Raw genomic sequence first — 27363 nt, 5'->3', positions numbered from 1 at the left:
AGGTATGTTATTTCCCCCCCCCCAACCCAATTGCAGCTCCTTGTGACTCTGTGCAACTCGCTTAACCCTCCATCACCCAGAGTCACAAGGAGCTGTAGTGAGAGTGGAAATAACATACCTTTAATCGTGCAATTAAAATTTTAATCAAAATGCAGTCATAAATTAAACAATAAAAAGTAATGAAAAGATAAGAAATACAAAATACAAACTGACAAATTACAAATTTAAGAATCTTTAAATCAGCATGCAGAATAGCTATAAACAGCCTTACAGTTTTCAGAGCCTACTTCAGAAATGCAGCCTTAAATGAAATGTTTGCAGGCCCAAGCCTCTATCTGTATTTTGCCATCTGGTGGTTGTTGCCCTTGATACCAGAACCTATATGTTCTCAGTGCTCATGAAGTTGGCATGTCCATTTTTTGCAACTCTGGGCTTTAGAGGAGATTATTGGGTCTGAAGTGTGGGGCTTTCAGAATCTTTCATACCCTATACTCATACGAACCTCAGAAAGACACTTTGCGTCAGTGAATTTAGGATTCCTTTGGGTTCCCTGTCTGCCATACAAGCTCACAGGGACAGCATGCTTTAAAGACCAAACAAAGGATCTTGAACTTTATCCAAGCTGTGACTAGAAGCCAGTGTTCCTGTTGGAATGGGGGGGGGGGGGGGGGGGGGGGGTTACACAGTCAAAATGATTAGAAAAATACAGCGGTCAATTGGATTAATTGTAGACATTTAGTAGAGAGGAAGGCCAGCATAAAGGGAAGTACAGTAGTCGAGATGAGAAATAACAGAAAGAAGCACTGTACAAATAAGTGAATGGTCTAGAAACAAACATAGGGTGTGGATCTGATGAAGGGAAAAGAAAGCAGAGCGAACCACAGCATCAATCTGAGGTTTGAAAGATAATTTAGTGTGAAAAATGACACTTAGAAGTTTGACTGTTTCTGAGAAAGCCAAGGTCTGGTTATCAATGCAAGGAAATGGTGAAAGTGTTGTAACTGGATTCGGAAAGATAATGGATTCAGACTTGGCGATGTTGAGAAAAAGAAGCACTTTCTATATATCAATGTAGTAATAACACTGTGGAAACCAAGTCACACTCTTCTTATACAACTTTCATCATAATGAGAGAGAGAAACGCAACATGCTTTGTAGGAAAAAGCCTCTGTATTATCTGTAGTCCAAATTTGTTTTCACTTTAAGACTCACAGAACGACAATCTTCTTCGGCTACAACCCCCCCCCCCCCCCCCCCAGTATTTATATATTGCTTTAATTCTCCTCTTCAATAATTATCTATTTTTTTATTTTTGTTTTTCATATTAAAAAAAAAATTGTATAGCACTTATCTCTTGAAGAGAATTAAATGAGGTGGCGTGGAACAACTGAAAAGTACAAGCAGACAAATAACTCTTGAACCACGAATTCCCACGGAGTGAAGATGGGAGATTCACTGTGTCAGAAGCAGAGATCAAAAGAGACAATAACAACTGGTGTTGATCAAGTGCTGAGTGAATTTGGCTCGTCTCAGAGCAGGTTGGAGAAGCTTTTCATCATGTAGGGGTTTCTCTGTTAACGGTATAATTTTCCAGACGATTGTTGCTGATTTCTGTGGTATTGAGACTAATGTTCACTTTGGGATGAAAGCTCTTGCACTGTAGAACAGAAATCTTTGAGAAACTGCATCTTGTCTCCAGTTTGTCCCCCAAGCAAGGGGCATGTCAGTCAATTATGTTGGTTCTCTCTCGATCCTGAAGCTATTTGCCCCATGCAGCAATAGCGGTGGTTACACTCAAGCTACTGTGTTGTATGCATTGCAAAGGAACAAATCAGAAGATAAGTGGATTTTTGTAAGTTGATATGCAATTGTTCCTGTTGGGAAAGGGAAATGGGACTTGATATACCGCATTTCTGAGGTTTTTGCAACTACATTCAAAGCGGTTTACATATATTCAGGAATTTATTTTGTACCAGGGGCAATGGAGGCTTAAGTGACTTGCCCAGAGTCACAAGGAGCTGCAATGGGAATTGAACCCAGTTCCCCAGGATCAAAGTCCACTGCACTAACCACTAGGCTACTCCTCCACTCATTCCACCAATAAGAGCCAACCTCATCAGTGATGTCACAATGGCTTGATTGCCCTATACAGTTCCCCAGAATCAAAGTCCACTGCACTAACCACTAGGCTACTCCTCCACTGACTAAGACCATTGAACTGTTCCAGTAATGCACGATGGTAATGTAGAAGGCTGGTGGGCCATGATCTTCAAAATTAACATGGCACTTTGGTGCTCTTTTCTTTCCAATCATGTCCAAGATTCTTTAGTCTTTACCTGGTGGAGGCACTAACATTAGACACTGATGTTTTAAAATGCTTTGGAGCTATTTCTTCCACTAGATCACAAAGCAATTCATAAGCTAACTATTCCATACACACCTGTCCGATGCCTGTGTTCTATGAACAATCACAGACTGGTCTTACCAAGTTCAAGACAAGCTTATTGGGAGGTAACACGAAAAAGCACATTCTATTTTATGGCACCTTTCCTTTGGAATAGCCTTCCCTTGAATATCAGATCTGAGCTTTCGTTAAAAACATTTAAGATTAATTTGAAGACTTACCTCTTCACCAAAGCATTTTCTTAGTGCATTTCTGGGGGTGGCAGGTGTTCAGTGCAGTTCGATATTCAGTAGTATGACTGTTCTCTGGAACACCTTTTAAATTTTTTGTATTCCTTTTCTATTATTGTTTGGATTTTTATATTGCATATTGTTTTGATTTTTTTTTAATACACAAACATACTTCTAAAACTAAAAACTGGTGAGGCAAATCATGACATGGTACTGAGAGAACTTTGAAGATAAATTTAAAGTGTCTAGCAGATGGATGAGTGAAGAGGTGTATCTTCTATATAGCAAATTGAAGGTCTTGTAAGATCTAATTTACTGGCATAGGTTGGTGTGTGTATGTGTGTGTTGGGGAGGGGGGAGGGGCAAACAAGGAATGTGAAGGAAAAAAGTCCCAGTAGTGGAAACAGCCCATACTAAGGGGAGATAGAAGTACAGAAGTTAATCTTCTTGGGAAGACAAGGGGTGTCCTGAGGTCCATTTACTTTGAGTTGGTAGGGGAGACAGAAGAGTACATAAGTACATAAGTAGTGCCATACTGGGAAAGACCAAAGGTCCATCTAGCCCAGCATCCTGTCACCGACAGTGGCCAATCCAGGTCAAGGGCACCTGGCACGCTCCCCAAACGTAAAAACATTCCAGACAAGTTATACCTAAAAATGCGGAATTTTTCCAAGTCCATTTAATAGCGGTCTATGGACTTGTCCTTTAGGAATCTATCTAACCCCTTTTTAAACTCCGTCAAGCTAACCGCCCGTACCACGTTCTCCGGCAACGAATTCCAGAGTCTAATTACACGTTGGGTGAAGAAAAATTTTCTCCGATTCGTTTTAAATTTACCACACTGTAGCTTCAACTCATGCCCTCTAGTCCTAGTATTTTTGGATAGCGTGAACAGTCGCTTCACATCCACCCGATCCATTCCACTCATTATTTTATACACTTCTATCATATCTCCCCTCAGCCGTCTCTTCTCCAAGCTGAAAAGCCCTAGCCTTCTCAGCCTCTCTTCATAGGAAAGTCGTCCCATCCCCACTATCATTTTCGTCGCCCTTCGCTGTACCTTTTCCAATTCTACTATATCTTTTTTGAGATACGGAGACCAGTACTGAACACAATACTCCAGGTGCGGTCGCACCATGGAGCGATACAACGGCATTATAACATCCGCACACCTGGACTCCATACCCTTCCTAATAACACCATTGCCAGTGGATGGAACTGAGCCACAGGTAGCTGAATTAAAATAGGTTTATCTCTGGCAGTAGTGGACGAGCCATGAAGGATGGCAGCAGTGTACTGAATAAATATGCTGAACAAAGGCTCTTGGACTGGTGCTGTATGTTTGAAAAGTGACTGTGGAGAAAGAATAGGCTCAGGAAACCTGACCTGCTTTGGTGGTATGCTGATTTGAATAGATGGTTCATGAGCACTATGGCTTCCCCCCACCCCCTTCAGAGGGAAAAGGAGGGAACACTTTTCTTGTGCTGCCTTAGAACTGTTTGTGGCAGCTTTGTGGGAAGCTGTTTCTAGTTTCTATTTCAGTTTGAGAGCTTATGCGGGTGCTGTGCTAGCCTTTGAAGTAATTCTGTGGGCAGGAGAAAGGCATACCATTGAAGCCTGTGGGGTGGGTGCAGGGAACTATGAGCCCCGTGAGGAACTACTCTCAATACTGAAGCAGAAGCCACTGGCACAGAGGTTTCCTCTGAGAGTCTGAGCTCAGCCCAGTGGGGTATTTGCTGCCAGAGACAGACTTTTCAGGTGTTGTAGCCATGAAGAAACCTGTTGGGAAGAAAGTCTTGCCTACTTTCAGAAAAACACTCTATCGCTGTCTACTCCAGTTTCAATAATCAGTTTCTTTTTAAGGTTAATTATGGTGATAGTGACAAATTGAAGCGATGGAAGGGGGCTGCATTCAAATGTGGTTTGACAGATGAAGATGACTTGCATCATAAGTACATATGATCATAAGAACTGTCATACTGGAACAGACCAAAGGTCCATTAAGTCTCATATCCTGTTTCCAAACAGTGGCCAATCCAGGTCACAAGTACTCGGCAGAATCCCAGTGTGCCTTCTCCTATACTGGCCCATTTTTATGGAATTCTTGGATGGATGGTCTTCAGGAACTGTCTTATCATGCTTTTCGTAAAATCTTCAAGACCTTATTATTTCAGCAATATTATAAAAAATGAAGGATTATAAGGAGGAGGATCATTTTTATTGAACCTTAGATTGATAATTTGGAAACGTTTTATTTGTTTTAGGTATGTATTATCGAAATTTTGTATAGTATTTTAATTATATAAACCGCTTAGGCACTGATGTATTTAGCGGTATATCAAATTATCCAGTCCAATACAGGAAAATAGACTCCATACTGCTTACCCCAGGAATAAGCAGTTGATTTTCCCCAAGTCCACCTTAATAATGGCCTTTTCTTCTAGGAACGTGTCCATTTTTTTACACTAATGGCTTTTAACACATTCTCTGGCAACGAATTCCAGAGTTTGCTTATAGGTTGAGTAAAGAAATATTTTCTATGATTTGTTTTAAATGTACTGCTTAGTAACTTAATTGCTATCCCCTAGTCCTCATAAATTTGGAAAGAGTAAACAAGTGATTCATATTATTTTATACACTTCTACCATGTCTCCCCCTTAGCCATTCTCTTCACTAAGCTGAAAATCCCTAATCTCAGCCTTTCCTCATAGGGGAGTCATTCCATCCCCTTTTATCATTTTGGTCAATGTCTTCTTTAACTCTCTCATAATTCAGTTATATCTTTTTTGAGATGCAGTGCCCAGAACTGTGCACAATATTTGAGGTGTGGTCACACCATGGAGCTATAAAGAGGAATTACGATATTCTGTTTCAATTTCCCATTCCTTTCTTAATAATTCCTAACATTCTACTTGCTTTCTTGGCTACCATTGCATACAGAGTAGAGGAATTCATCTAGATCCTTTTCCTGGGCGGTGACTCCTAATATGGAACCTGCACCTGTAGCCTAGTTTGGTTTGCTCTTATCTACATGCATCAATTTGCACTTGCTCACATTAAATGCCATCTGCCATTTGGATACCCAGTCTTGTTAGGTCATCTTGCAATTCCTCACAATCTTCTTGCGATTCAACAACTCTGAATATCAGATATCTGTTATCAGCAAATGTGATCACCTTACTCGTTATAACTGTTTCCAGGTCATTTATAAATATGTTAAAAAGCAGCAGTCCCATCACAGATCCCCGGGGAACCCCTATTCACCCTTCTCTTTTCAGAATATTGACCTTTTAATCTTTCTGTTCTTTTTTGTTTTTTTTAATCTTTTTCACTAAACATGACCAAGACTGAGCTTCTCATCTTTCTCCCTAAACCAACCTCTCCTCCTCCCCCATTCTCTATTTCTGTGGATAATACTCTCATCCTTCCTGCCTCATCAGCTTGTAACCTTGGGGTCATCTTCAACTCCTCCCTCTCCTCTGCACATATTCAGCAGACTGCTAAAACCTGTCGTTTCTTTCTCTATAATATCAGCAAAATTTGCCCTTTCCTTTCTGAGTACACTACCAGAACCTTCATCCACACTCTTATCACCTCTCGCTTAGACTATTGCATCTTGCTTCTCACAGGTCTCTCACTTAGCCATCTCTCTCCTCTTCAATCTGTTCAAAATTCTGCTTCACGACAAATATTCCACAAGTGTCGTTATGCTCATATTAGCCCTCTCCTCAAGTCACTTCACTGGCTTCCTATCCGTTTCCGCATACAGTTCAAACTCCTCTTATTGACCTATAAGTGCATTCACTCTGCAGCTCCTCAGTACCTCTCCACTCTCATCTCTCCATACATTCCTCCCTGGGAACTCCGTTCACTGGGTAAATCTCTCTTATCTGCACCCTTCTCCTCCACCGCTAACTCCAGACTCCGTTCCTTTTATCTTGCTGCACCATATGCCTGGAATAGACTTCCTGAGCTGGTACGTCAAGCTCCATCTCTGGTCGTCTTCAAATCTAAGCTAAAAGCCCACCTTTTTGATGCAGCTTTTAACTCCTAACCCTTATTCACTTGTTCAGAACCCTTATTTTATCATCCTCACTTTAATATTTCCTTATCTCGTTTGTCCTGTTTGTCTGTCCTAATTAGATTGTAAGCTCTGTTGAGCAGGGACTGTCTCTTCATGTTCAAGTGTACAGCGCTGCATACGTCTAGTAGCGCTTTAGAAATGATAAGTAGTAGTAGTAGTAGTTCTCAATTCATCCCATGACTTTTTAATTTCCTCAGGAGTCTCTCATGAGGTACTTTGTCAAATGCTTTCTGAAAATCCAGATACACTATCAACTGGATCACCCTTATTTGTGTATTTATTCATACCTTATAAAAGATTGTTCCCTTGGCAAAATCCATGTCAGCTTTGTCCTATTAAATCATACTTATGCATATGTTCAGCAATTTGTTCTTTATAATCATCTCTACATTTTGCCTGGTACTGCTCACCAGTCTAGTTTTCCGGGTCACCACTAGAACACTTTTTTGTACATTGGCATCATGTTGGCCAATTTCACCTTGATATTAAAGACAGGCTACAAATTACTAATAATGGATCTGTAATTTGATTTATAGTTCTATCAGTACTCTTGGATGTATACTATCTGGTCCAAGTGATTTGGTACACTTTAGTTTGTCAATTTGCCGTGTTACATCTTTCCGGTTTCACAGAGATTTGTTTTAGTTCATAATACATCCGGATAGTCAAGGTAGGAATTCCCACACAGACACAGACTATATTGCCCTGCTTGTACATGGAGAAATGTAGCCATCAAGTGATGCCACCACTTTTCCCAGCTGCACTTGTTTTCTGTTGCTGTCATTGAAAATTACAATCGGTGTTACCTGCTGAAAACTCACTGATTTTCAGTCTAGGGTGCTATATACCATGCACACCAAGGTACTTAGAACCTTGTGAACTACAGTTCAGGGTAGCAGGAAGCAGTACAGACCCTTAATCATGGGCAAAACTCACAGGCTCTTGCAATAAGCAGCCCCTCCCACTTTTATTGTAATAAAAGTTTGAAACCGAGACATGGATTGAAAAAGCACTGTGTGTTCCACCATCAACACAAACACGCTATATAACTGTTTCATGAATAAAACACCAAACAATACTAGAGTGACAACTGTTATATCTAGACACTCCTGCCTCCACCCACTTCCATTAAACAAATGAAGAAAAATAAACAAATGCTGTAAAATAGGGTGGTGACAGTGATGGTAAAGTGGATGGAAAACAAATCAAGCAACAACAAAAAGAACTTAAAGAACCAAAAACAACTCCAAAGTAGGAAAAAGTTTCTTTTTCCATTTAATACTAGACTTTCTCAAGACTGAGATGCAAGCTTTCTTTTTATGCAAAGTACATCCAATGTTAAAATTGGTAATACATAATTTACAAAGATTAACATGAAAACAATGATCTATTTAGATATGCATTTGTGTAAAAAGAAAATATATTAGCAGCATAAACTTTATGTATTTACTTTTTAGCAATCACACAGCCTACACACCCATGCAGACTACGAGGTCAAATCTATAAACCAGTCATGTAGTGCTTCCTTGCCTTAAAATCCTGGTGACACATTTGTCAATTTTTTTTCTGTTTTGATTATTATTACAAAATAACAAAAAAATTCAGTCATTAATTTCTACACCAGTAAGAAAAAACAAAATCAAATTTTTTGCACTCATCTACACATTTGATTGTCTAAAAAACAAAAAAAACATTGTTTAGTCTTTCAACAAAAGAAAGATAAAACGGCAGAGAAAGTTTCTCTCTTATATTCATTTTATTTTTTAAAAATGTTTTAGTGTTTAACACCATTTTTATTTCCTGACAATATGACTCATTTTCAAACTTAAAAAACCAAACAAAAAAAACCAAACAAAAAAACAAAAACCAAAGCAAACAAAAAATATGAAAGAACTGAAGGGTGTCTGACATGCGAATATTCCTACAACAGCTGAAATGAGTATTTGATACTCAGGTTCCATGATCCTGTACACTGGATTTCTATAGTATGAAAATATTCCAAACAATTTTCTTTTTTTTTTTTTTAATAAAATATTTTTTTTCCTCAAAGGGATTTTTTTCCGCCTATCTCATTTTTATTTTAAATTTATTTTTTAAATCAAGATGATAAAGTTAATGGAATGAGTCATGTTCCACTAGAGAGTAAAATAATTATAAGAATCAGGATTAAAAACAATAAATGTACAATTAGGACAAGCTTGGTCCATTTCAATAGGGAACATGTAGCTAAGATATTGCTTTTACATCACTACTGCAGATTATATACACCTTGGCACAGTATTAAAAACAGGGATTCTTCTTTTTCATGAGAACATCTTAAACTGGACTATATATGCATAAGTACATTTTGCCAAATAAAAACCAGTTTGAAAAAACAGAAGAGAGAAAATTCATTGTTGATTTTTTTTTATCTTTTGAAGGGGCAGTGCATACTGTATGCGGCTAGCAGGAAACGGGTCTGACTCAGAAAACCATGCAAGGTATATTTCAGTGGAGAGATTCACAGCATTTGGATATGTAATGGATGTATATGCTATTATATAAGAGATCCCAAGTACTGCACTAAGGAATATGAGAGTTATCGCCATATAGATTTCAACACACATACACACAGTGGTCCCTCTTTATAAGAAAGGGGTTGATATGGATTTGTTATAGCAGATTACATAAGCATTTTATTACTCTGAGGGCTGATAACTTCAGTTTGCTATAAGGGGGACCCACTGTATGTAAATCTAACTAGCTCTATATCTGTGTATAAACTCCTCTGGCAAACTGCAAACTGAGGCCGAACTTGCAGCATCTGGGGAATAGAATAACACTGAGTGTGTAGAGGAGGGGGTAGAATACACGCTCCCTTTAAGAGCTAAATTATTCTGCTGTACAGGCAGGAACATGATAACTAGTGTTCTTTTTCTGGTCACAACAAACACTCTACTGAACAGAATACTGCTTGATGTTTTCATGTAGTGAAGGTTTCCCCCTTTTACAATAACCATTGTTTTTTTGTTTTTAGTTACTTAGTTTGCACAACACACTGGACACACAAGATTCCATAGGTTAGGTTTTGATTTAAGGGTTTTTTTTTGTTGTTTTTGTTTCAAGATCAACAGCGATGGTGGTGTTTTCAGGGAGTGTGAGGGTGATACTTTCATTGTCTTTGTTTTTTTTTTTTTTTCCAAAAAGTTCTCTGAAGGGAAAATGTGAAAAATTACAGAAAGGTACATAAGTACAGATATACATATACACGCATATAGTATATACACACGCACACACAGGCACCTGCCCGTTTTTAGGTTACTGATCAAGTGCTTTTTACAAATTAGATTTTCAATCAGTCTTCACTTAGGTGGAGGTGGTGCTGTTTAGCTGAAAGTCCTAGCTGTTGAACAGAAAACCCCCCATTTGCACTTTTCACTGGAGCAGTCTCTTCACTTTCTCCTGCTTTCCTCTCTGACCTTGCAGGAACTGCGTACCATTAGCATGGGCCTGGTATCTGCCTTCCTACAGGCCAGACCCATTCTGGCAGCCATCAGTGAGCTTTATGTACGTATTCAGGACTTTCTGCATCAATTCTTTCATCCTAAGTCTTGCATTTACCTCCCCACACCTGCTTTCCTCTTGCTGGCAGCAGGAAGATTTAGCAAAACAAAACAAAACAAAAAAAAAACCATAATAAATACTTTATACGTGACCATCTTGGACATGAAACCACTGTTTTCTCTGCACCTAACATCAATACAAGGCACGGCCAAAAACATACGCACACACCATAGGAGCACTAGTGCTCAGAGTGCTATGCTGAGTCTGACTGCCCCACTCTCGCACCTAAGTGCCAACCATCTGCACAAGTCTTTCTGCCCTCCATATCAGCCAGGACTGGGAGAGGGTGGGGCTGAGGTGCCTCCCCCCTCTCTCTCAGCTGTACCAGTAGTCAGTCTCCATCGGATGCATTCTCTCTGCAGGGTCATTTCCTGATGCTCTCTGGGATGGTGAGTGTGCGCCTCCGTAGCTTCCTTCCAGAGCCCTCCTCCAAGAGATAGGTGACATCAATAGCTGTGGCAGAGCAGAGAGGTCTCGGTCAGGAATGAAGGGGATCCCGCACTCTAAAGCCCAGCAAAACCACCTTCAGTTTCTACTCTTATATGACCACTTTTTGTTGGGTTAAATCAGGGTGGTTTTTAGCACATGCCTTAGAGAATAGAACTCAGCAGAAAACACTTGATACTGGCCTTGCTTCTAGCTCTATGCCACTGTATGGGAAAACAGCCTTTTAATTCCCTCAAAAATCAGAAGGTAGCAGATCATGATTTTCACAACTGACCCATTCTCCTTTAGAACTCATCAGTTTGACTTGTAAAACAATGTATTTTTGTTTACTTTCATGTTTTACAGTTTTACCGAATGTCTATTTTGCTTAAAACTGGTTAAGAATTTTCTGAAACCTTCTACACAGAGGCGGCTTACCTTCTTTAGAGGGGATGCTTTAAACCTTTACACATTGCTTGGAGTTATTAGGTTGTGCAGTAGTATGACATATTTTCGTAAATTACTGAAGACACATCTGTGTGTGCAGGCATGGAACTAATTTGTTAAATTTTGTACATTGCTGTGGTAACATAGTTTTATTTTAATTTGCTTAGCTCACATTTGTATGCGTTAGCATGAGGTCAACTTGTGAGATTTTTGTTTTGTATTGATTTGATTTTTGTTTAAATTGAATTATGTGCTCTTGTAATCCGTTTAGTTGTAGGCACAATATAAATTTTATAAATAAATTGTATACATTTGAGTCATAAGGACAAAAGAAAAGCCAGGTGCTCCTGCTATTATACAATGCAAGATCCCTTTACAATACTGTCTCAGGACCCCACAGACCCATATCTCAGCCCACTAATTGGAACTCAATGCCTAACCATTGGTCTTGATGGGAAATGTTTGCCCATAAGGTGTCCTTTCTTTAGAGGAAGGGGGATGTTGCTGCCATTCACTAAGACAGGGTAAGTGGAATGTAGTAAGGTTGTATCTTACCATTCTTCCCAGGGATCTTCTCCAGAAGGTTTAGTAGGATCTGATTCAGTCTGTCCCTCTGGACTTGCCGTCTCTCCCCTGGAGTGCATGGACGCCTGGACAGAAGGTTTGGTTGCTCCACTTTTTTCTCTTCATGGCAGCTCTCCACAGAGTTCACATCTCGTTCTGGCTCCTCTAGGATGGGCATCTCATGTGAAGACTGTTCTTGGCTCACCAACACCTCCTCCAGGAGTGGCAAAGGGTCTTCTTCCTGGCTGGGTTCTTTGCTCAGTGATTTTGAGCGTTCTGACTTCCAGGAGGACCTATTGGAGATTTGAGGGACATCATAAGACTATAAGATGAAAATTGCACTTTTACAATGTGACATAATGGCTCATTTCCCCTTTCCTTTATTTGCAAACTCAAGCATGTCTGTGTGGCAGACTAAAGAGAGTCTAAGCAGGATAGCAGAATGTGTGGGATGGCAGGGATAGCGGGTAATGGGTGTGAATAGTGATTTATGGTATATGTAAGGTTACTCTCGGGGGGAAGAGCCCAGCATCGTTTCCGAAAGTGGCCAATCCAGGCTTCAAGAACCCGGCAACCCCCCCCACCCCCCCAAAAAAAATAAAAATAAAAAACCTCTCACTCCCACTATAGTTCTCTAACTCCAAGGCCCCCTTAATTCTGCCCCCAAATTCTTCTCCCACATACAATACTCCCACCTCTCCCCAGTTATCATTTTATCTCTCCCACCCTCAGTATGCTTTAGTCCCTCCCATCCCAAGGGAAAACTCTCAATTCTCCGTCCCCCCTCCCAACAATCTCCATGGCACACCCAGCTTTCACTGCCTCCCCTGGAAAACCCTAGGGCACACTCTCACCTTGCTTTGCTGCTCTGCCCCACTACCCTCCCCATGGCACACTCACCTTGCTCTGTCCCTTCCCAATTCGCTCTGTCCCTTCCCACCTTCATCTTGGTATACTCACATTGCTCTGCCCCCCCTTCCCCCCCCAGCCTGGCACACTCAACCGACATCAGGAGGACATGTACAGCTATACATTGCTCACAAACACAGTTGGGTCTAAGCCAGCAATGGAGGAAGAAGTGAATTTATGTGACGCTGTTCATTTCCTTCTCCTCCTGCTGTGTGATCTCTGTGGGGTAGGGGGAAGAGCAGCTGATGCTGGCAGCTTCGCAGAATTCTGCAAATTCTGTAGGTGTGGGGAATTCTGCTTTGTGCAGCTGAGCAGAAGTATGAGGTCCATGGGATATATGTTGTATATATTTAGCTACATGGAGCAAGTGTAATTGACTATCATGGGGGAGGGGCTTGGATGTCAGGGTGCAGACTGATACCTACATGGAGGATGTGTGTGTGCAGGAGATGCGCGCACATGGGCATCCATCCATATGCATCATGTACAAAGATGTATATGGACAAACAGATGACTGACCAATGGAGCCTTCCTAAGCACCTAAAAATAATTAACTGAGTCAAATCCGCTATTTAGCCCAGCATCCTGCCTCAATAGTGGCCCCAAACAGTAACAGAGGGTCAAACCAGAGCTCATGAAGTGCTGCCTGTAGATATGTAAGTATGGACAGAGTGCTCTCAAACAACCTCAGAAGTCCTAGGATGCGCATCTTCATTAGGATGGAGAAATTAGGTCTTGCCTGCTAGTTTTCTTTCCCTGAGTCTCTCCAGACCAGCGGTTCTGCTCCCCCCACCAGCACATGGGTGGACACAGAGAACTACTGGATGCATGACATCACCCTCTAAGGGTCCTGTGCAATCCTGACCCAGTTAGTATTTCTACTGACCAAGCACAATGACAGAACTTGAACAAACCCCAACAGAAACCAGGGAATAAATAAACAAATAAAAATATGTGCTCTGTCTTGTGCTCATGAACACAGCTCCCTCATCTGCTTCATAAGGTCTCTGTTTTTATTTATTTATTTGCACTGTTCTTATGCATCTACAAGAGTCAGGCAACCTCCAGCAATCAGAACTCAACTATCCCTCTGCATATCTGTAAACTGAACTGACAGATTGGGTGGGTTTGGAACTAGTCTGGAGAGACTCAAGAAAAGAAAATTAGCAGGCAAGACCTAATTTTTCCTTATATCCTCTCTCCAGACCAGTCCCAATGAGTGGGAAGTACCAAAGCAGTAATCAACGATCAGCTCATTTAGATTAAACAGTGAGACCACCTTCAGCAGTCACCACTTTTTCATAGGATGTAAGGAAGAGTTCCCAACAGGAAAAGAGCCTGTAACTCCAAAATTTGTCTAGTCAAGATGACAGCCACCAGAAAGACCACCTTCAGGGTAAGATCTTTCAATGACACCTGGCGAAGAGGCTCAAAGAGGGCCTGAACCAGGGCTGAGAAGACTAAATTAAGTACCAAGCAGGAAAAATCAGATGGAAGAACGGTCTAATATGTTTAACCCCATTAAGAAACTGAGCAACATTACAATGAAAAGCCTGAGGTCGACCTCACACCAAACCTCAAAAATAGGCAACTGCTGCCAACTGAATCCATCAAGCCCTTGCCCAGGTCATCCTGAAAGAATTCCAGGACCTCAACAACAGAGGACCACACTGAAGATACTAATTTGTTCTCACACCAGTCTTTGAAAACTCTCCAGACTCTAATATAGGCCAGAGACAAGGACCTTATCCTTTTATTCAAAAAGATCTTGATGATCCTAGCCAAATAACCTCAGTTTAGCAACCTAGCCCTCTCAAAAGCCATGCTGTAAAACGAAACTGAACCACGTCTAGCATCTAAACAGTTCCCTGACAAAGAAGATCCTCTGGCATTGGCAAGGGAAAGGGTTTCCCTACTCTGAGCCCCATGAGATCCCTGTACCACAGTTGTCTTAGTCAATCTGGAGTGACCACACCCTGATGTGACTCAATCCTGTGCATGATGCGCCCTATCAATGACCACAGAGGAAACACATACAGAAGGTCCTGCTCCGGCCATGGCTGAACCTGCACATCTATGCCCTTGGATCGACTGTCCCTTCTGCAACTGCAGAACCACTGCACCTTTAAGTTGCTCACTGGCTATGGGTCCATTACCGGACACCCTTAACAAGTCACTAAACCACAAAAGGTGCTATCCGATAGGGACCATTCTCTTGGGTCCAGAGTGCTCCTGCTGAGATAACCAGCCTTTACGTTGCTAGCCCTAGCTACGTGAGTTGCTGAGAGGAGGAGGAGATAGCGTTCTGCTCAAAGCACAAGAATGCCACTTCCTGAAACACTGTCCAACTCCTACTGCCTCCCTGAAGCTGACATAGGCCACCACCGTGGCACTGTTTGACATCACCTGGACTGCCTTGCTCCAAACCAAGTAATGGAACTCTAGCAACACCAGATGAATGTCTCTGGTTTTGAAACACTCCGTCACTGACCAGCTTGCTTGAACCTCTGTCGTCAACCACCAGTGAAGGCTAGCATCTGTTGTTGCGACAACTGACTCAAGGTTCGAGGTCTATGTCTCTTCACAAGTTGGCACTGTGCAGCTACCAGCTAGACTGCATCTCACCTTGAGCCATAAGCAGAAATGATAAGACACCTCATCCAACTAAGGAGACCAACTGAAGGGCTTATTTCCAAAATCTACTATTAGTTGCATTGAACCATCTGTTTTAAGCCCTTCTTCACAGGCCAACATCTGGAGGATCTGGAGAAAAGAATGAATCTGAATCTGGAGTTTGTGGATTTGTGCCTCCACGAGAAAAAAATGTTACCTTTGCAAGTGTCAAAGCATAATCCCAAACACTCCAACTTCTGCGCCAGAATCAAAGAGTTCTTGGACAAGTTCACTGTCTACCCCAGGCTCTGGAGAAGGTCAACCAACCTGGTGGTGAACTTCCTGTTCTCTTCTATAGGAGTGGCCTAGTGGCTAGGGTGGTGGACTTTGGTCCTGGGGAACTGAGGAACTGAGTTCGATTCCCACTTCAGGCACAGGCAGCTCCTTGTGACTCTGGGCAAGTCACTTAACCCTCCATTGCCCCATGTAAGCCACATTGAGCCTGCCATGAGTGGGAAAGCGCGGGGTACAAATGTAACAAAAAAAAACAAAAAAAAAACAGTTGCTTGAGGTGACTCACCGCCACCATGACCTTAGAAAAGATCCTCAGGGCAGTGACCAGACCAAAGGGTATTGCCTTGAACTTGTAATGAGAACTCAGAATCACAAAACCCCAAAATCTCTGACGCTCTGGACAGATAGGAATGTGAAAGTATGCCTCAGAAAGGTCCAAGGAATCCCCCCAACGAATTGCAAATGACCAACTTTGAGAGTCTCCATGTGAAAAGAGTCATATGTAGAGATCTGTTGACTGCCTTGAGATCCAAAATAGGTTGATAGATACCTTCCTAGGCACAACAAAATAGTATCTACAAGAACCTCTGTCTTCTTGAGGCCCCGGAACAATCACATCCTGTCACCAAATCCAGCAACCTGTGCAATGTCTGATGGAAGGCTAATGCCTTGTGAGGGGTCTGGCAAGGGGAAAACCAGGAAGGCATCAGTTAGTGGATGACAAAACCCAAGGGCATATCTGTCGACCAGCAGCAACCACTGATCTGAAGTTATCTAGGCTCATATCTGAAAAAGAGAGTTGTAACAACCCCCAACGGGACCCACAAGAGCATGGGCCCCAAAATCTGTACTATGAGGTGCAGGTCACAGTAGGACCCTGGGTGTCTTCATGTCTTTCACGCCTGGACCCACCCATGAGAGGGCTGGCCCCTATTCCAGAACCAGGGCCACTGGGTGTCGCTCACCCTATCGGAATGAAAACTCCTGATATACATAAAATGACTTCTCAGCAGACCAAGAACAAAGGAAAGACTTATCCTCTGGGAGGAGGGGCAGCTTGGACTCCCCCTAATTGTTGACCAACTTCAAGTCCTCGCCAAACAACCACTGGTCTTGCAAGGGTAACTAAGATGAACCTTAAACCCACGTAGGCAGACCAACCACAGGAAGGGTAATTTTGCAATCAGCAATCACCAGAACCAAGTTCTTTGCAGATACTTGGAGAACATATACGGCAAAGCCCCGGGATACATGACAGACCTCATAGACCTACCAACCAGAAACACTACAAGATTAACACGAACATACCTAAATCTCCACCACCCAAGCTGCAAAGGACTCAAATACAAATCAACCTATGCATCCAGCTTCTCTTATATAAGCACGCAACTATAGAACGCATTACCAATAGCTGTGAAAACAACATACGACCACCTAAACTTTCGAAAACTCCTAAAAGACAAACCTATTCGAAAAGGCATACCCTAACGACCCAACCTAAATGCCTCAACCCCGTCACACTACAAGATAAAAGGTGAAATTAGGCCTTACCTGCTAATTTTCTTTCCTCTAGATCCTCCAGACCGTTCAAGACGCTTGGGTCATGCACTCCTACCAGCAGAGGGAGACTGAGAACACTAAAACTTCTTATACAAGTAGCCTGTGCAGACCTTCTCCTAACCAGTAAAACAGTAACAAAGCAGAGGAACAAAACACCTCCACTTAAACAAAACCACTGAATCCACACTCAGATCTCCTCCCCTTAAGATGGGGGAATTCAACTGCAGATGGGCACAAACGGTACCACAAACTGCCCTTAGTAAAACTCCAGGACCCAAATCAAAGGAGCTACTAGAAATATCAGCAACTGAAGTCTAAAGAAAATATCATACTGAACTGTCCGATACACTGGGTGGGCTCTTGAACGGTCTGGAGGATCTAGAGGAAAGAAAATTAGCAGGTAAGGCCTAATTTCACCTTCCTCAGCAATCCTCCAGACCGTTCAAGATGCTTGGGATGTACCAAAGCAGTAAACATATCTAAGGGTGGGACCTGCGAAGCCCAGAGGACAGGACTGCAGCTTCAAAACTGGCATCCTCCCTTGCCTGTACATCCACTCTGTAATGTTTGACAAAAGAATGCAGGGAGGACCACACCGCCGCTCTACAAATGTCCACCGGTGGAACAAAACTACTCTCTGCCCCAAGAAGCCCCCATCCCCCTAGTGGAATGGGTCTTGAGCCCCACCGGCACTGTACGGCCACGCAATATGTAAGCCGAAGGGATGGCATCCTTCAACCACCGAGGTATAGATGCCTTAGAAGCAGCCGCTCCCTTCTTGGGCCCCCCATGAAGGACAAATAACCTGTCCAAGACCTGAATTCCTCCGACCTGCGCAAGTAAACCTTCAACACTCTTCGCACATCCAATTTCGCTGAACGACGCTGAGAAGCATCCCCCGTCCGGTCCCCCAAGACCGGCAACGAAATCACCTGATTGACATGAAAGGAGGATACCACCTTAGGCAAAAACGAAGGCACTGGACGCAGTGAAACCTTTTCCTTAGAAAACCACAGAAACGGAGGCCTACATGAAAGAGCCTGAAGTTCTGAAATCCTGCGAGCCGACGATATAGCTACCAAAAAGACCACCTTCATAGTAAGGTCTTTTATCGAACAAGACTCCAAGGGCTCAAAAGGAGAACCCGCCAAAGAGTCAAGAACGATATTAAGATCCCACTGAGGAACTACCGGCCGCTGAGGAGGACAAAGCAACTTCACCCCCCCTCAAAAAACAGACCACATCCGGGGAAGACGCAACTGACCTGCCCTGCGCCTTACCCCGAAAACATGCCAAAGCAGCCAGCTGCACCTTCAAAGATGACAATGAAAGGCCCTTCTCAAAGCCATCCTGCAAGAAATCTAAAATGCACGACACAGAAGCTGTCGAAGGGACTCACGCCCGGTCCCCACACCAATCTTCAAATATGCGCCACACACGCACATAGGCCAAAGACGTTGAACGTTTGCTAGACTGCAGCATCGTTTGAATCACCTGAGGGGAAAACCCTTTCCTTCTCAACCGTTCCCTCTCAAGGGCCACACCGTAAGAGAGAACCGAGCTGGATCCGGCATGACAATTGGACCCTGACACAACAGCACCAAGCCCCCCAGCCGCAGGGGCTCGCCTTCTAACAAGCGCATCAGATCTCCGAACCACGGTCGACGCGGCCAATTCGGAGCCACCATCAACACCGGACCTGCATGACATTCTACCCTCTGTAGGACTCGACCTATCAAGTGCCACGGGAGAAACACGTACAGCAACACCCGCTGAGGCCACGGAAGGACCAACGCATCGATCCTTTCCACTCGCGGTTCCCGACGCCGACTGAAATACCGAGGAACCTGAGCATTCTGTGCCGACGCCATGAGATCCACTACTGGCATTCCCCACTTTAGAACTATCTGGTCGAACACCGACCGGTGCATTCTCTGGGGTCCAACATGTGTCTGCTTAGAAAATCCGCGTTCACGTTGTCCACCCCGGCCACGTGCACCGCCAAAATCTGCACTAGATGCCTTTCCGCCCAACTCAAGAGCAGAGCTGTCTCGATTGCCAACCGCGGACTCTTTGTACTGCCCTGCCGGTTGACATACGCTACCGCTGTCGCGTTGTCGGACATGACTCTTACCGCCTTTCCAACCACGAGCGAAACGCCAACAGAGCTAGCCGAATCGCCCTCGTCTCCAACTGGTTGATAGACCACTGAGCTTCGTCCGTCGACCACCGCCCCTGCGCGGACCGGCTGAGACACTGAACTCCCCAGCCCAGCAGACTGGCATCCGTTACCAGAATCACCCACTGAGGAGGTTCCAACGGCATGCCCTTTTTCAGATGGGCCAAGCACAGCCACCACTGGAGACTGCGCCGAGGAGCCCCCTCAATGGCAACCGCAACTCCAAATGTGTACCTGAGGAGACCACCGGGACAACAGAGCCGCCTGAAGCTGACGCATATGCGCCCTGGCCCATGGTACTACCTCTATTGTCGCTGCCCAGAACCCGAAGGTACATTCGAACCGTCGGACTCTGAACAGACATTAACAGCCGGACCTGCTGCTGAAGAGGTGATCCGAGAATCCGGCAGAAAAACACGACCCACTGCCGTGTTGAACCGCACTCCCAAGTACTCCAGACTCTGCGATGGGATCAACTGACTTTTGACTACATTCACTACCCATCTGAGCAATTCCAAAAACGTGACCATCTGAGCCATCGCCGCGACACTGTGAGCCTGAGACTTCGCCCGGATCAGTCGTCCAGATACGGATGCACCAGAATTCCCTGCCTCCGCAAAGTCGCTGCTACCTCTACCATTATCTTGGAGAAGGTGCGTGGAGCCGTTGCCAGACCAAAAGGCAGAGCACAGAACTGAAAGTGCCTCCCTAAAACAGCAAAACGAAGGAAACGCTGATGGGCCTCTCGAATCGGCACATGCAGATACGCTTCCGTGAGATCCAGTGAAATTCTCCCTGATGAACAGCCACTATGACCGAGCGCAGAGTCTCCATGCGGAAGGATGGCACCTTGAGCGCCCCATTGACCCTCGAGATCTAAAATGGGTTGAAACTGGTCCTCCTTCTTCAGCACCACAAAGTAAATGGAATAACAACCCATTCCCTGCTCATGCCGAGGAACGGGTACCACAGCTCCCACCTGGATTAAGCGACCCAGAGACTCTTGAATAGCCTTTAACTTGACTCGAGAGTGACAAGGAGAGGGAAGAAACAGATCTGGCAGCGAGTGCTCGAACTCGAGCGCATAACCGTCGCAAACGACCTCCAGCACCCACTGATCTGAAGTAATTTTGGTCCACCCCTGATAAAACAGACAAAGTCGCGCCCCGACCTTCACCAGAGGCTGGACCCGCACACCTTCATAAGGAGGACTTATTACCATTTCCGGCACCTCCGGAGGAGTCCCGACCTCCTCGACGACCCCCTCGAAAGGACTGCGTCCGCTGGAAAAACCGGCTTTTAGAAGGAGATACAAATCTGCCCGGCCTATACCGCCTCGCGTCCTTAAACCAAACTCTAGCCGAACCACCTCGACTAGCCGCCTTTGGTAGTAACTCCGGCAACCATGAGACCTTGGTATCCCCAAGACCACTCATCAGTTTATCCCTTTCCAAACAACATAGAACCTTAGAAAGGTAGAGAACACAGCTTTGCTTTAAAGGTCGCATCTGCCACCCAGCCCCTAAGCCAAAGAGCCCTGCGAGCCCGTCACCGCCAGAGCCATATTCTTAGCCGAAGCCCTTAGCAAATCATAAAGGGTGTCCGCCAAAAACGAAGACCCCCTCTCCAATTTGGCCAGGACCTGAACTAAACCAGTCCTATCTAACGCAGGCTCATCCAAGAGCTTCTCCGCCCAACAGAAACAAGCTCTGGCTACCAAGCCCCCACACACAGAGGCTTGCAAGGCCAAAGCCGACAAATCAAAGCTGCGCTTCAGAAAGGACTCTAGCTTCCTATCCTGAGGATCCCGTAAGGCTGTACCGCCTTCCACCGGAATGGCCGTAGCCTTAGTAACCGCCGTAACCACCGCATCCACAGTAGGAGGCAAGGGATACAGCCGCGCCATAGCCCTAGACACCTTAGCCTCCGGCACAGACCATTCCTGAAAAACCATGTCTGTAATGTCTGAACTCATGGGAAAGGAACGGGAGGCTCTATGAATCCCCTTAACCAAGGGATCTACCTGGGGTCCCTCCACAGAGGGAGTGGCCGCCGGAGCAAACTTCAAAGTAGAGATCACCTGATCAATGAGCTCTAACAACTCCTCCTTATGAAAAATGCGAACCACTGAAGAATCTTCCCCAGGCCTTAGCCCATCCTGATCCTCAGACTCATCTAAGAGATCCTCCTCTCCTGGGTCACTCCAAACCTCCGACCCAGGCAGAGAAAGTATCTCCATAGGCTCCAAAATATCAACCCGTGGGCGCTTAACTCCCACTGAGCTAGTAGCCTCCGGGGAACAAACAGCCTGAGAGGGGCCAGCTCTCCAGGCATTATACAGAGACCAAACAAACTCAGGGGGGAAACCAGACCCCCCCGACGCTGCTGAAGCCCCAACACTTCCCGCAGTCTCCGCGACGGACCCCCCTCGCTCCCGAGGCGGCAGGTCCATCGCATGATCCGCGGCTAAACTAGGCGCGCTTCCCTCCAAAAATGGCTCCGTTGAGGCCGACACGGGAAGCGCAGCCAAAATGGCCACGTTTCCCGCCAAAACCGGCCCGGAATGTGCAATCAAATCGCCACCCAACACCTCCGCTGACTCAGGGGAAAGCACGGGGGGAAGAGCGCTGACAATGTAGGCTCCCCACAAAATTTACACTGGCCACCTTTCACTTCAACGCCGCGCTTCGTGCAAAACCGACACCTCGCCGGCTTAGACATAATGGCCGCAAACACAATAAAAACGAACAGTTGCTATGTGCTCTGACAGACTAATAGGCAAAACCGCCTAAGGCAAGAACGCCCTTGAAGACGTTTTATCTCTGGACTGCCACAAGAACGGCCAAAATAGCCGCCTTTTAAAAACGTTTTTCTTTTTTTTAAACCTCGTTGCTGATGCCTAAATGCCTCAAGGGTACAGAATGAGGTCTGTAGCCGAGGTCAAGCAGTCCTCCAGAGGAAGAGACCCAGCCACCCGGGTGTGACCCCCCCACAGGGAATAAGAAGCCCCTTAGGACATACACCCTGTAATAGAGATCCAAGTGTGGGTTCTCTAACATTTACAACCCAACCTAGAAACCCCAAACGGGCCTACCAGACTGAGTACACTGCACAGGCTGCACACATCTACCCTCTGCTGAGACTGAGAAAATACTGGTTAGGAGAAGGTCTGCACAGGCTACTTGTATAAGAAGTTTTAGTGTTCTCAGTCTCCCTCTGCTGGTAGGAGTGCATAACCCAAGTGTCTTGAATGGTCTGGAGGATTGCTGAGGAAGTTCGCATTGGACATAACCTAACCCTTCTTCCTTACAACCCCCAATATGCCTATCACACTTGATCATTACTCTGCCATAACCTCACTTTGTATTTGTTCATACCGGTATTGGCGATTGTCTCTACTGTACTATGTAAGCCACACTGAGCCTGCAAATAGGTGGGAAAATGTGGGATAGAAATGTAACAAATAAATAAATATATTACATCTGTGAGAAAGACAGTATGCAGCTCCAGATTAATCACATTTTGCAAGACCCCTTCAGAGTCAGCTCCAGGATGATTGGGCAGCCATTTTGCCCACCAAAAGCAGCCTCCTGTGACATAGTTACTGCAAATGGCTGCCTGCAAGGCCAAAGCAGACACCTCAAAGGATCTCTTCAAAAGGGCCTCCCCTTCCTGTGGTCCTGAGGATCATGCGGCACCTTCTTAAACAGGAATCACCATCTTCTTGGTCACTACCATGACCTTGGGCAAATGAAGCCTCTCCTAGTCTTTCAAGGACATGGCCCTGCTGATCCTCAGACTTGCGCTGGGGGAGTGCCACTGAGCATCCACCATCCCAGCAAGATCCTCATGGAGTGGAAAGGTCTTAAATCAGCTTATGCATCACTGCCAGGAGCGGATCTCCTTTTCTGGGCACCAGTGCCTGTCAAGTTAAGGATTTGAAGAACCTGCACCATAAGGAAGAGAAGCTCTGGCCTACTGTAAATGTACACTACAGAAGATCTTCACCCAGAGGAACCTCCGACTCCAACTCATTAACGTCTACCCCCCACAGCTCCTCCTGTCCCAAGGCATCGCACTTAAGGGATCCTAGAGCCTCCAAGCCCACAGAATCTAGGTCCTCCTGATTTAAAGAACAATCACCTAAGCGGCGCTTCTTTGCCCCCGAAGACCCTTCCATCACTCAGGCCCAGAAGGCTCAGTCTGCATAGGGAGAAGGAAGCCCTTCTTCAAGCAGGCAGCCTGGAGGAGGACAAGACGAACTCTGGGGAAAATGGTGGTCCTGATTCCCCACAAGTCCTGCCGCGTGAGAATACTTGTGGCGACTTGAAGGACTTCAAAATGGCAGAAGTTCCCACCAAATGGGCCTTGCCAGCATTCCTTGTACTTCTGCCCTCTACCTCAGATTGCTCTGGTATCACCTTGACTGCCTTAGGATTTCCACCCGAAGGCCCCAGGATCAGCACAAAGATGGCACAAGCAGCTTGAGACACTATGCAGTAGGCTCCACAGGCTGTGCAATGGTGCATCTTCTCTGCTAGGGCTGACATGCTTGCTGGTAGTGCCTTAGCGCAGTGACCTGCTGTACTTCCCACTGCTGCCACAACAGCCATTACCCCCCACCAGTACACTGAGATCTCTGGATCTAGAGGACAACCTGATCTGTGTAGAAAAATGCTGTCACTTGCTTTCAGTGAAATACAGGCCAAGGGCTCAGGCTTACAGCTAAGAGCTAGGCCTCTAAAAATAATAAGACATTTCACTGTAATGAAAGCTGAATGAGGTAATTGCGAGCAGATAGAGGGAGGGGGAATCTGCTCTATAAACAGCAGCTGGAATGGCACTAGCAAGAAGACATGGGCAAGGATGTTTTGGCTAAAAGTAGATAGCAGTGGGTCACACAGAAACATCCGGGGGGGGGGGGGGGGGGGGGGGGGGGGCTGAAGGGAACGTAATGACATGCGAAGTCATTAATTACTTGGAAGCATGTCACATCATTTGTTGATACTTAGAGCTTGGAAACATGTGAAGTCATTGTTATCAACCGATAATGGGCAAAGGCTGCTGGTGAGAAAGTGGGGGGTCCATAGGAATGAATGGTACAAGAAATGTATAAAAAGGCAGTCTGCTAGGATATAGGGGCAGAAGGTAGAAGACAGGAAAGAGAAGACTGACTGCACCTGCGGTGTGTTGCGAAGCGCTGTTCCACCGTGTCCCAGGTATGAATGCCTAATTGCCTGTATTGCCTTTGGTAAGATGCTAAATAAACTATGTTCCTATATCCACTGAATCCCGGGTGTCCTTCTGATTATGGAGCTTGTAAGTACTCAGACTGTGTAAAATAGTCTGAGAAGATCCGAGGTCAGAGTAGTTAATTATTTAGTGGGAACACACTATTATTTACACCTGGAACTCTCAGCTACTTTTTTTTGTTGCTATGTAGGTTAAGGACCTTCTACTTTACTATCTAGGGGCACTCAAGGAACCCCTCCCAAAGTGAACCAGGGGGCCAGCTGAGGGCCAGTTCTAAAGCAGAGACTGGTGTGGGGGAGGGACTAGGGACTCAAAGACTTGACATGCACAGCATGAACCTGCTGCCCACAAGAGCTGGACCTGTGTTCTCTTTCTCTACTTTTTATTTTTTTTTTGAATAGTTCACAAATCTTATCACTTTCTTTCTTTCCTCTCTCTCTACATATATCTATATATATTCCCCCCCCCCCCCCTTTCTTTCCCAATAGGGGTCAACCTGGCGCACCCTTGACTTACTGTCCAGAGGATGGGCTGCACAGCTCACTGGAAGACTGAGAAATACTGGCTGGATCAGGGCTGCACAGGACCCTTATAGGGGTGATGTTACACATCCAGTAGTTCTTAAGTCTCCACCCATCTGCTAGTAGGGGAGCACCACCATTTGTTGGGACTGGTCTGGAGAGATAAGGAACATATGTTTCATTCCCCTTCCAATCATTACCGAAGCAAATGACACTGGTTTTAGACTAATAAGAAGCCAAGCTCTTCTTGTGATTGCTAAGACATGAAGAACAACAACTTACATTTCACATCACAAGCTGACACTGCTACTGATTTTATCCAGTAATCTGACCTGTACCTCAAAGGGTAGATAATTTTCCTGTGTGGTTACTTAGTCATTTTTGTCTAATACACCCAATGCATTCTTTCTCAAAATGGATATCAGCTAATGATATAAAATCTGCTGAGTTCTACTTATTTATTTATTACATTTGTACCCCGCGCTTTCCCACATACAGCAGGCTCAGAGCGGCTTACGTGGTAAAAAAAAGTATCTTACATGGTAGAAAATAAAGCAAAATAAGAAAATGTAGGAAGAGTATTATAAATTGTGATGATCATAACTACTTACATAGTGAAAAAACATTACAAAGGACATGTGAAAAGAATATTAAGAACTGAGAAAAAAAAAACACAGTGGCAACAGCGCCCTGGAATATATGAGTTGGAATAGGGAAGGTAGACAAGGATAGGATAGGTGAAAGGGAAGGAGATTGGTAAAAGGATGGAGGGGGGAAGATAAGGGATTGAGTATAAGGGGATCTGAGGATAAGGTCAAATGTGTCATTGGGGTCAAAGTTAGTGTCGACGTCGTAGCAGGAGTATCGTAGGTGGGCTAGTAGAATTAAATTGGTCCATTACAGTAAGCTTGCTTGAAAAAATGGGACTTTAATATTTTCCTGAAAGGTAAATAGTTGTTAATTGCTCGGATAGGTCTTGGGAGAGCATTCCAAAGTTGACTACCCAGGAAGGAGAAACTAGATGCATAGTATGTTTTGTATTTGATACCTTTGCAGTTGGGGAGGTGTAAATTGAGGTATGTTTGTGATGAAGTTGTTCTATTTCTACGAAGAATGTCTTGTTCACATACTCTGGATGTAGGCCTGAGAGCAGGCATCTAGACCCAGTGTGTTATGCAGGGCTTTCTGCCAAATTATTTTAATTCCTTGGCTGTTTCAAACTGCCACTTCCTCATTCCCCCTCCATAAATCTGTTTTTATTTGAGGCATGGCACAATGCAACGCTCTGGTGACATGTATGATTTGATACGATTGCTCTGATGCACATATACTATATAGCTGTTTATATATAAAAGATTGATATCCTCTTCACAGCCCACCAGCTCTTCACTAAAACTCACCTTCCTCCATTCCTCTTGTAGTTGTCGGGCACATAATGTGGCTGAAAGATAAAAAGTTTGTGCATCAAAGATAAAAAAAAGTTAGAGGAAAAGTGAAATGTTAGGCCTGAAAACTGGATATGATGGGGGACCAGAAATCTTCTGGGAAGACACAAATGGTCTACTCTAAAGACTACTATTAAATAGAGTACATGAAAGTAACCACACTCCGAGCGGTAGCAGTAAATTTGAGAGACTGAGATCATGCTCAACCTGCCCTAGCTTATGAATGAGGTTCATTCCTGTGCAAAACTAACCCATGACAGCATGGTTCAAAGTTTCACACTGCCTGGAATTACCACCAGCAAGGAAGGCAAAGATATCTGGCATGCTGTTTTCAAGTGATGTTTGCCTCAATCAGATTTTATAAGTTGAAGGTAACATGTGTCATGCTTAAGTTCTCTGCTTGCACATTATTAACCCTTGTGACTCATTCAATATTGAAGCAGCAACTTTATCCAGACATTCGTACACAGATAAAAACTTCAAGGGGTAGCCGTGTTAGTCTGGTGTAACAAAATAGTCAGAGGCAGGTGACACCTTATAGGCTAACCAATTTATTGAGGCTTGAGTTTTTGAGGACCAGAGTCCCTCTGATAAACTTAACTTAAGCTGTTACAAACACCGACTGTGGCCAGAGTTTTGCCCAAAATTGCTGTGTCAAGGTGCTAATTTGTCTCAGCTTATTGTAGCATTTTCTGGTTAAAAGCACCACCAGACCCCCATAATTTTCTTCTGTTATACGGAAGTGGAGGAAAAGGTTCTGAGGATTTTTTTGTACTTCATTAAACAACGTTGGATATTTAAATACTGCTTGCTATCTTTATTTTGAAAAGA

At 44.4% G+C, this 27363-nt stretch overlaps 1 protein-coding gene across 3 annotated transcripts in view; it reads right to left on the bottom strand.

Moving 5' to 3' along the window:
* Positions 1-9735: 9735 nt before the first annotated feature.
* Positions 9736-27363, bottom strand: part of ASH1L (ASH1 like histone lysine methyltransferase) — a 239137-nt gene continuing 221509 nt past the window's right edge. For all 3 annotated transcript variants that reach the window (XM_030186339.1, XM_030186340.1, XM_030186341.1), the window contains 3 exons: positions 26488-26528; positions 11750-12051; positions 9736-10774 (listed from right to left, as the gene is read on the bottom strand). In XM_030186339.1, the coding sequence (XP_030042199.1) occupies positions 10686-10774; positions 11750-12051; positions 26488-26528 (432 nt within the window). In that variant the 3' untranslated portion in view covers positions 9736-10685. The remainder of the gene's footprint in view (positions 10775-11749; positions 12052-26487; positions 26529-27363) is intronic.

Source organism: Microcaecilia unicolor, chromosome 14 (genome assembly GCF_901765095.1).
Source record: "Microcaecilia unicolor chromosome 14, aMicUni1.1, whole genome shotgun sequence".
Taxonomy (NCBI): domain Eukaryota; kingdom Metazoa; phylum Chordata; class Amphibia; order Gymnophiona; family Siphonopidae; genus Microcaecilia; species Microcaecilia unicolor.
Note: the sequence above shows the minus strand (reverse complement) of the source record. Positions and strands in the feature narration are given on the sequence as shown.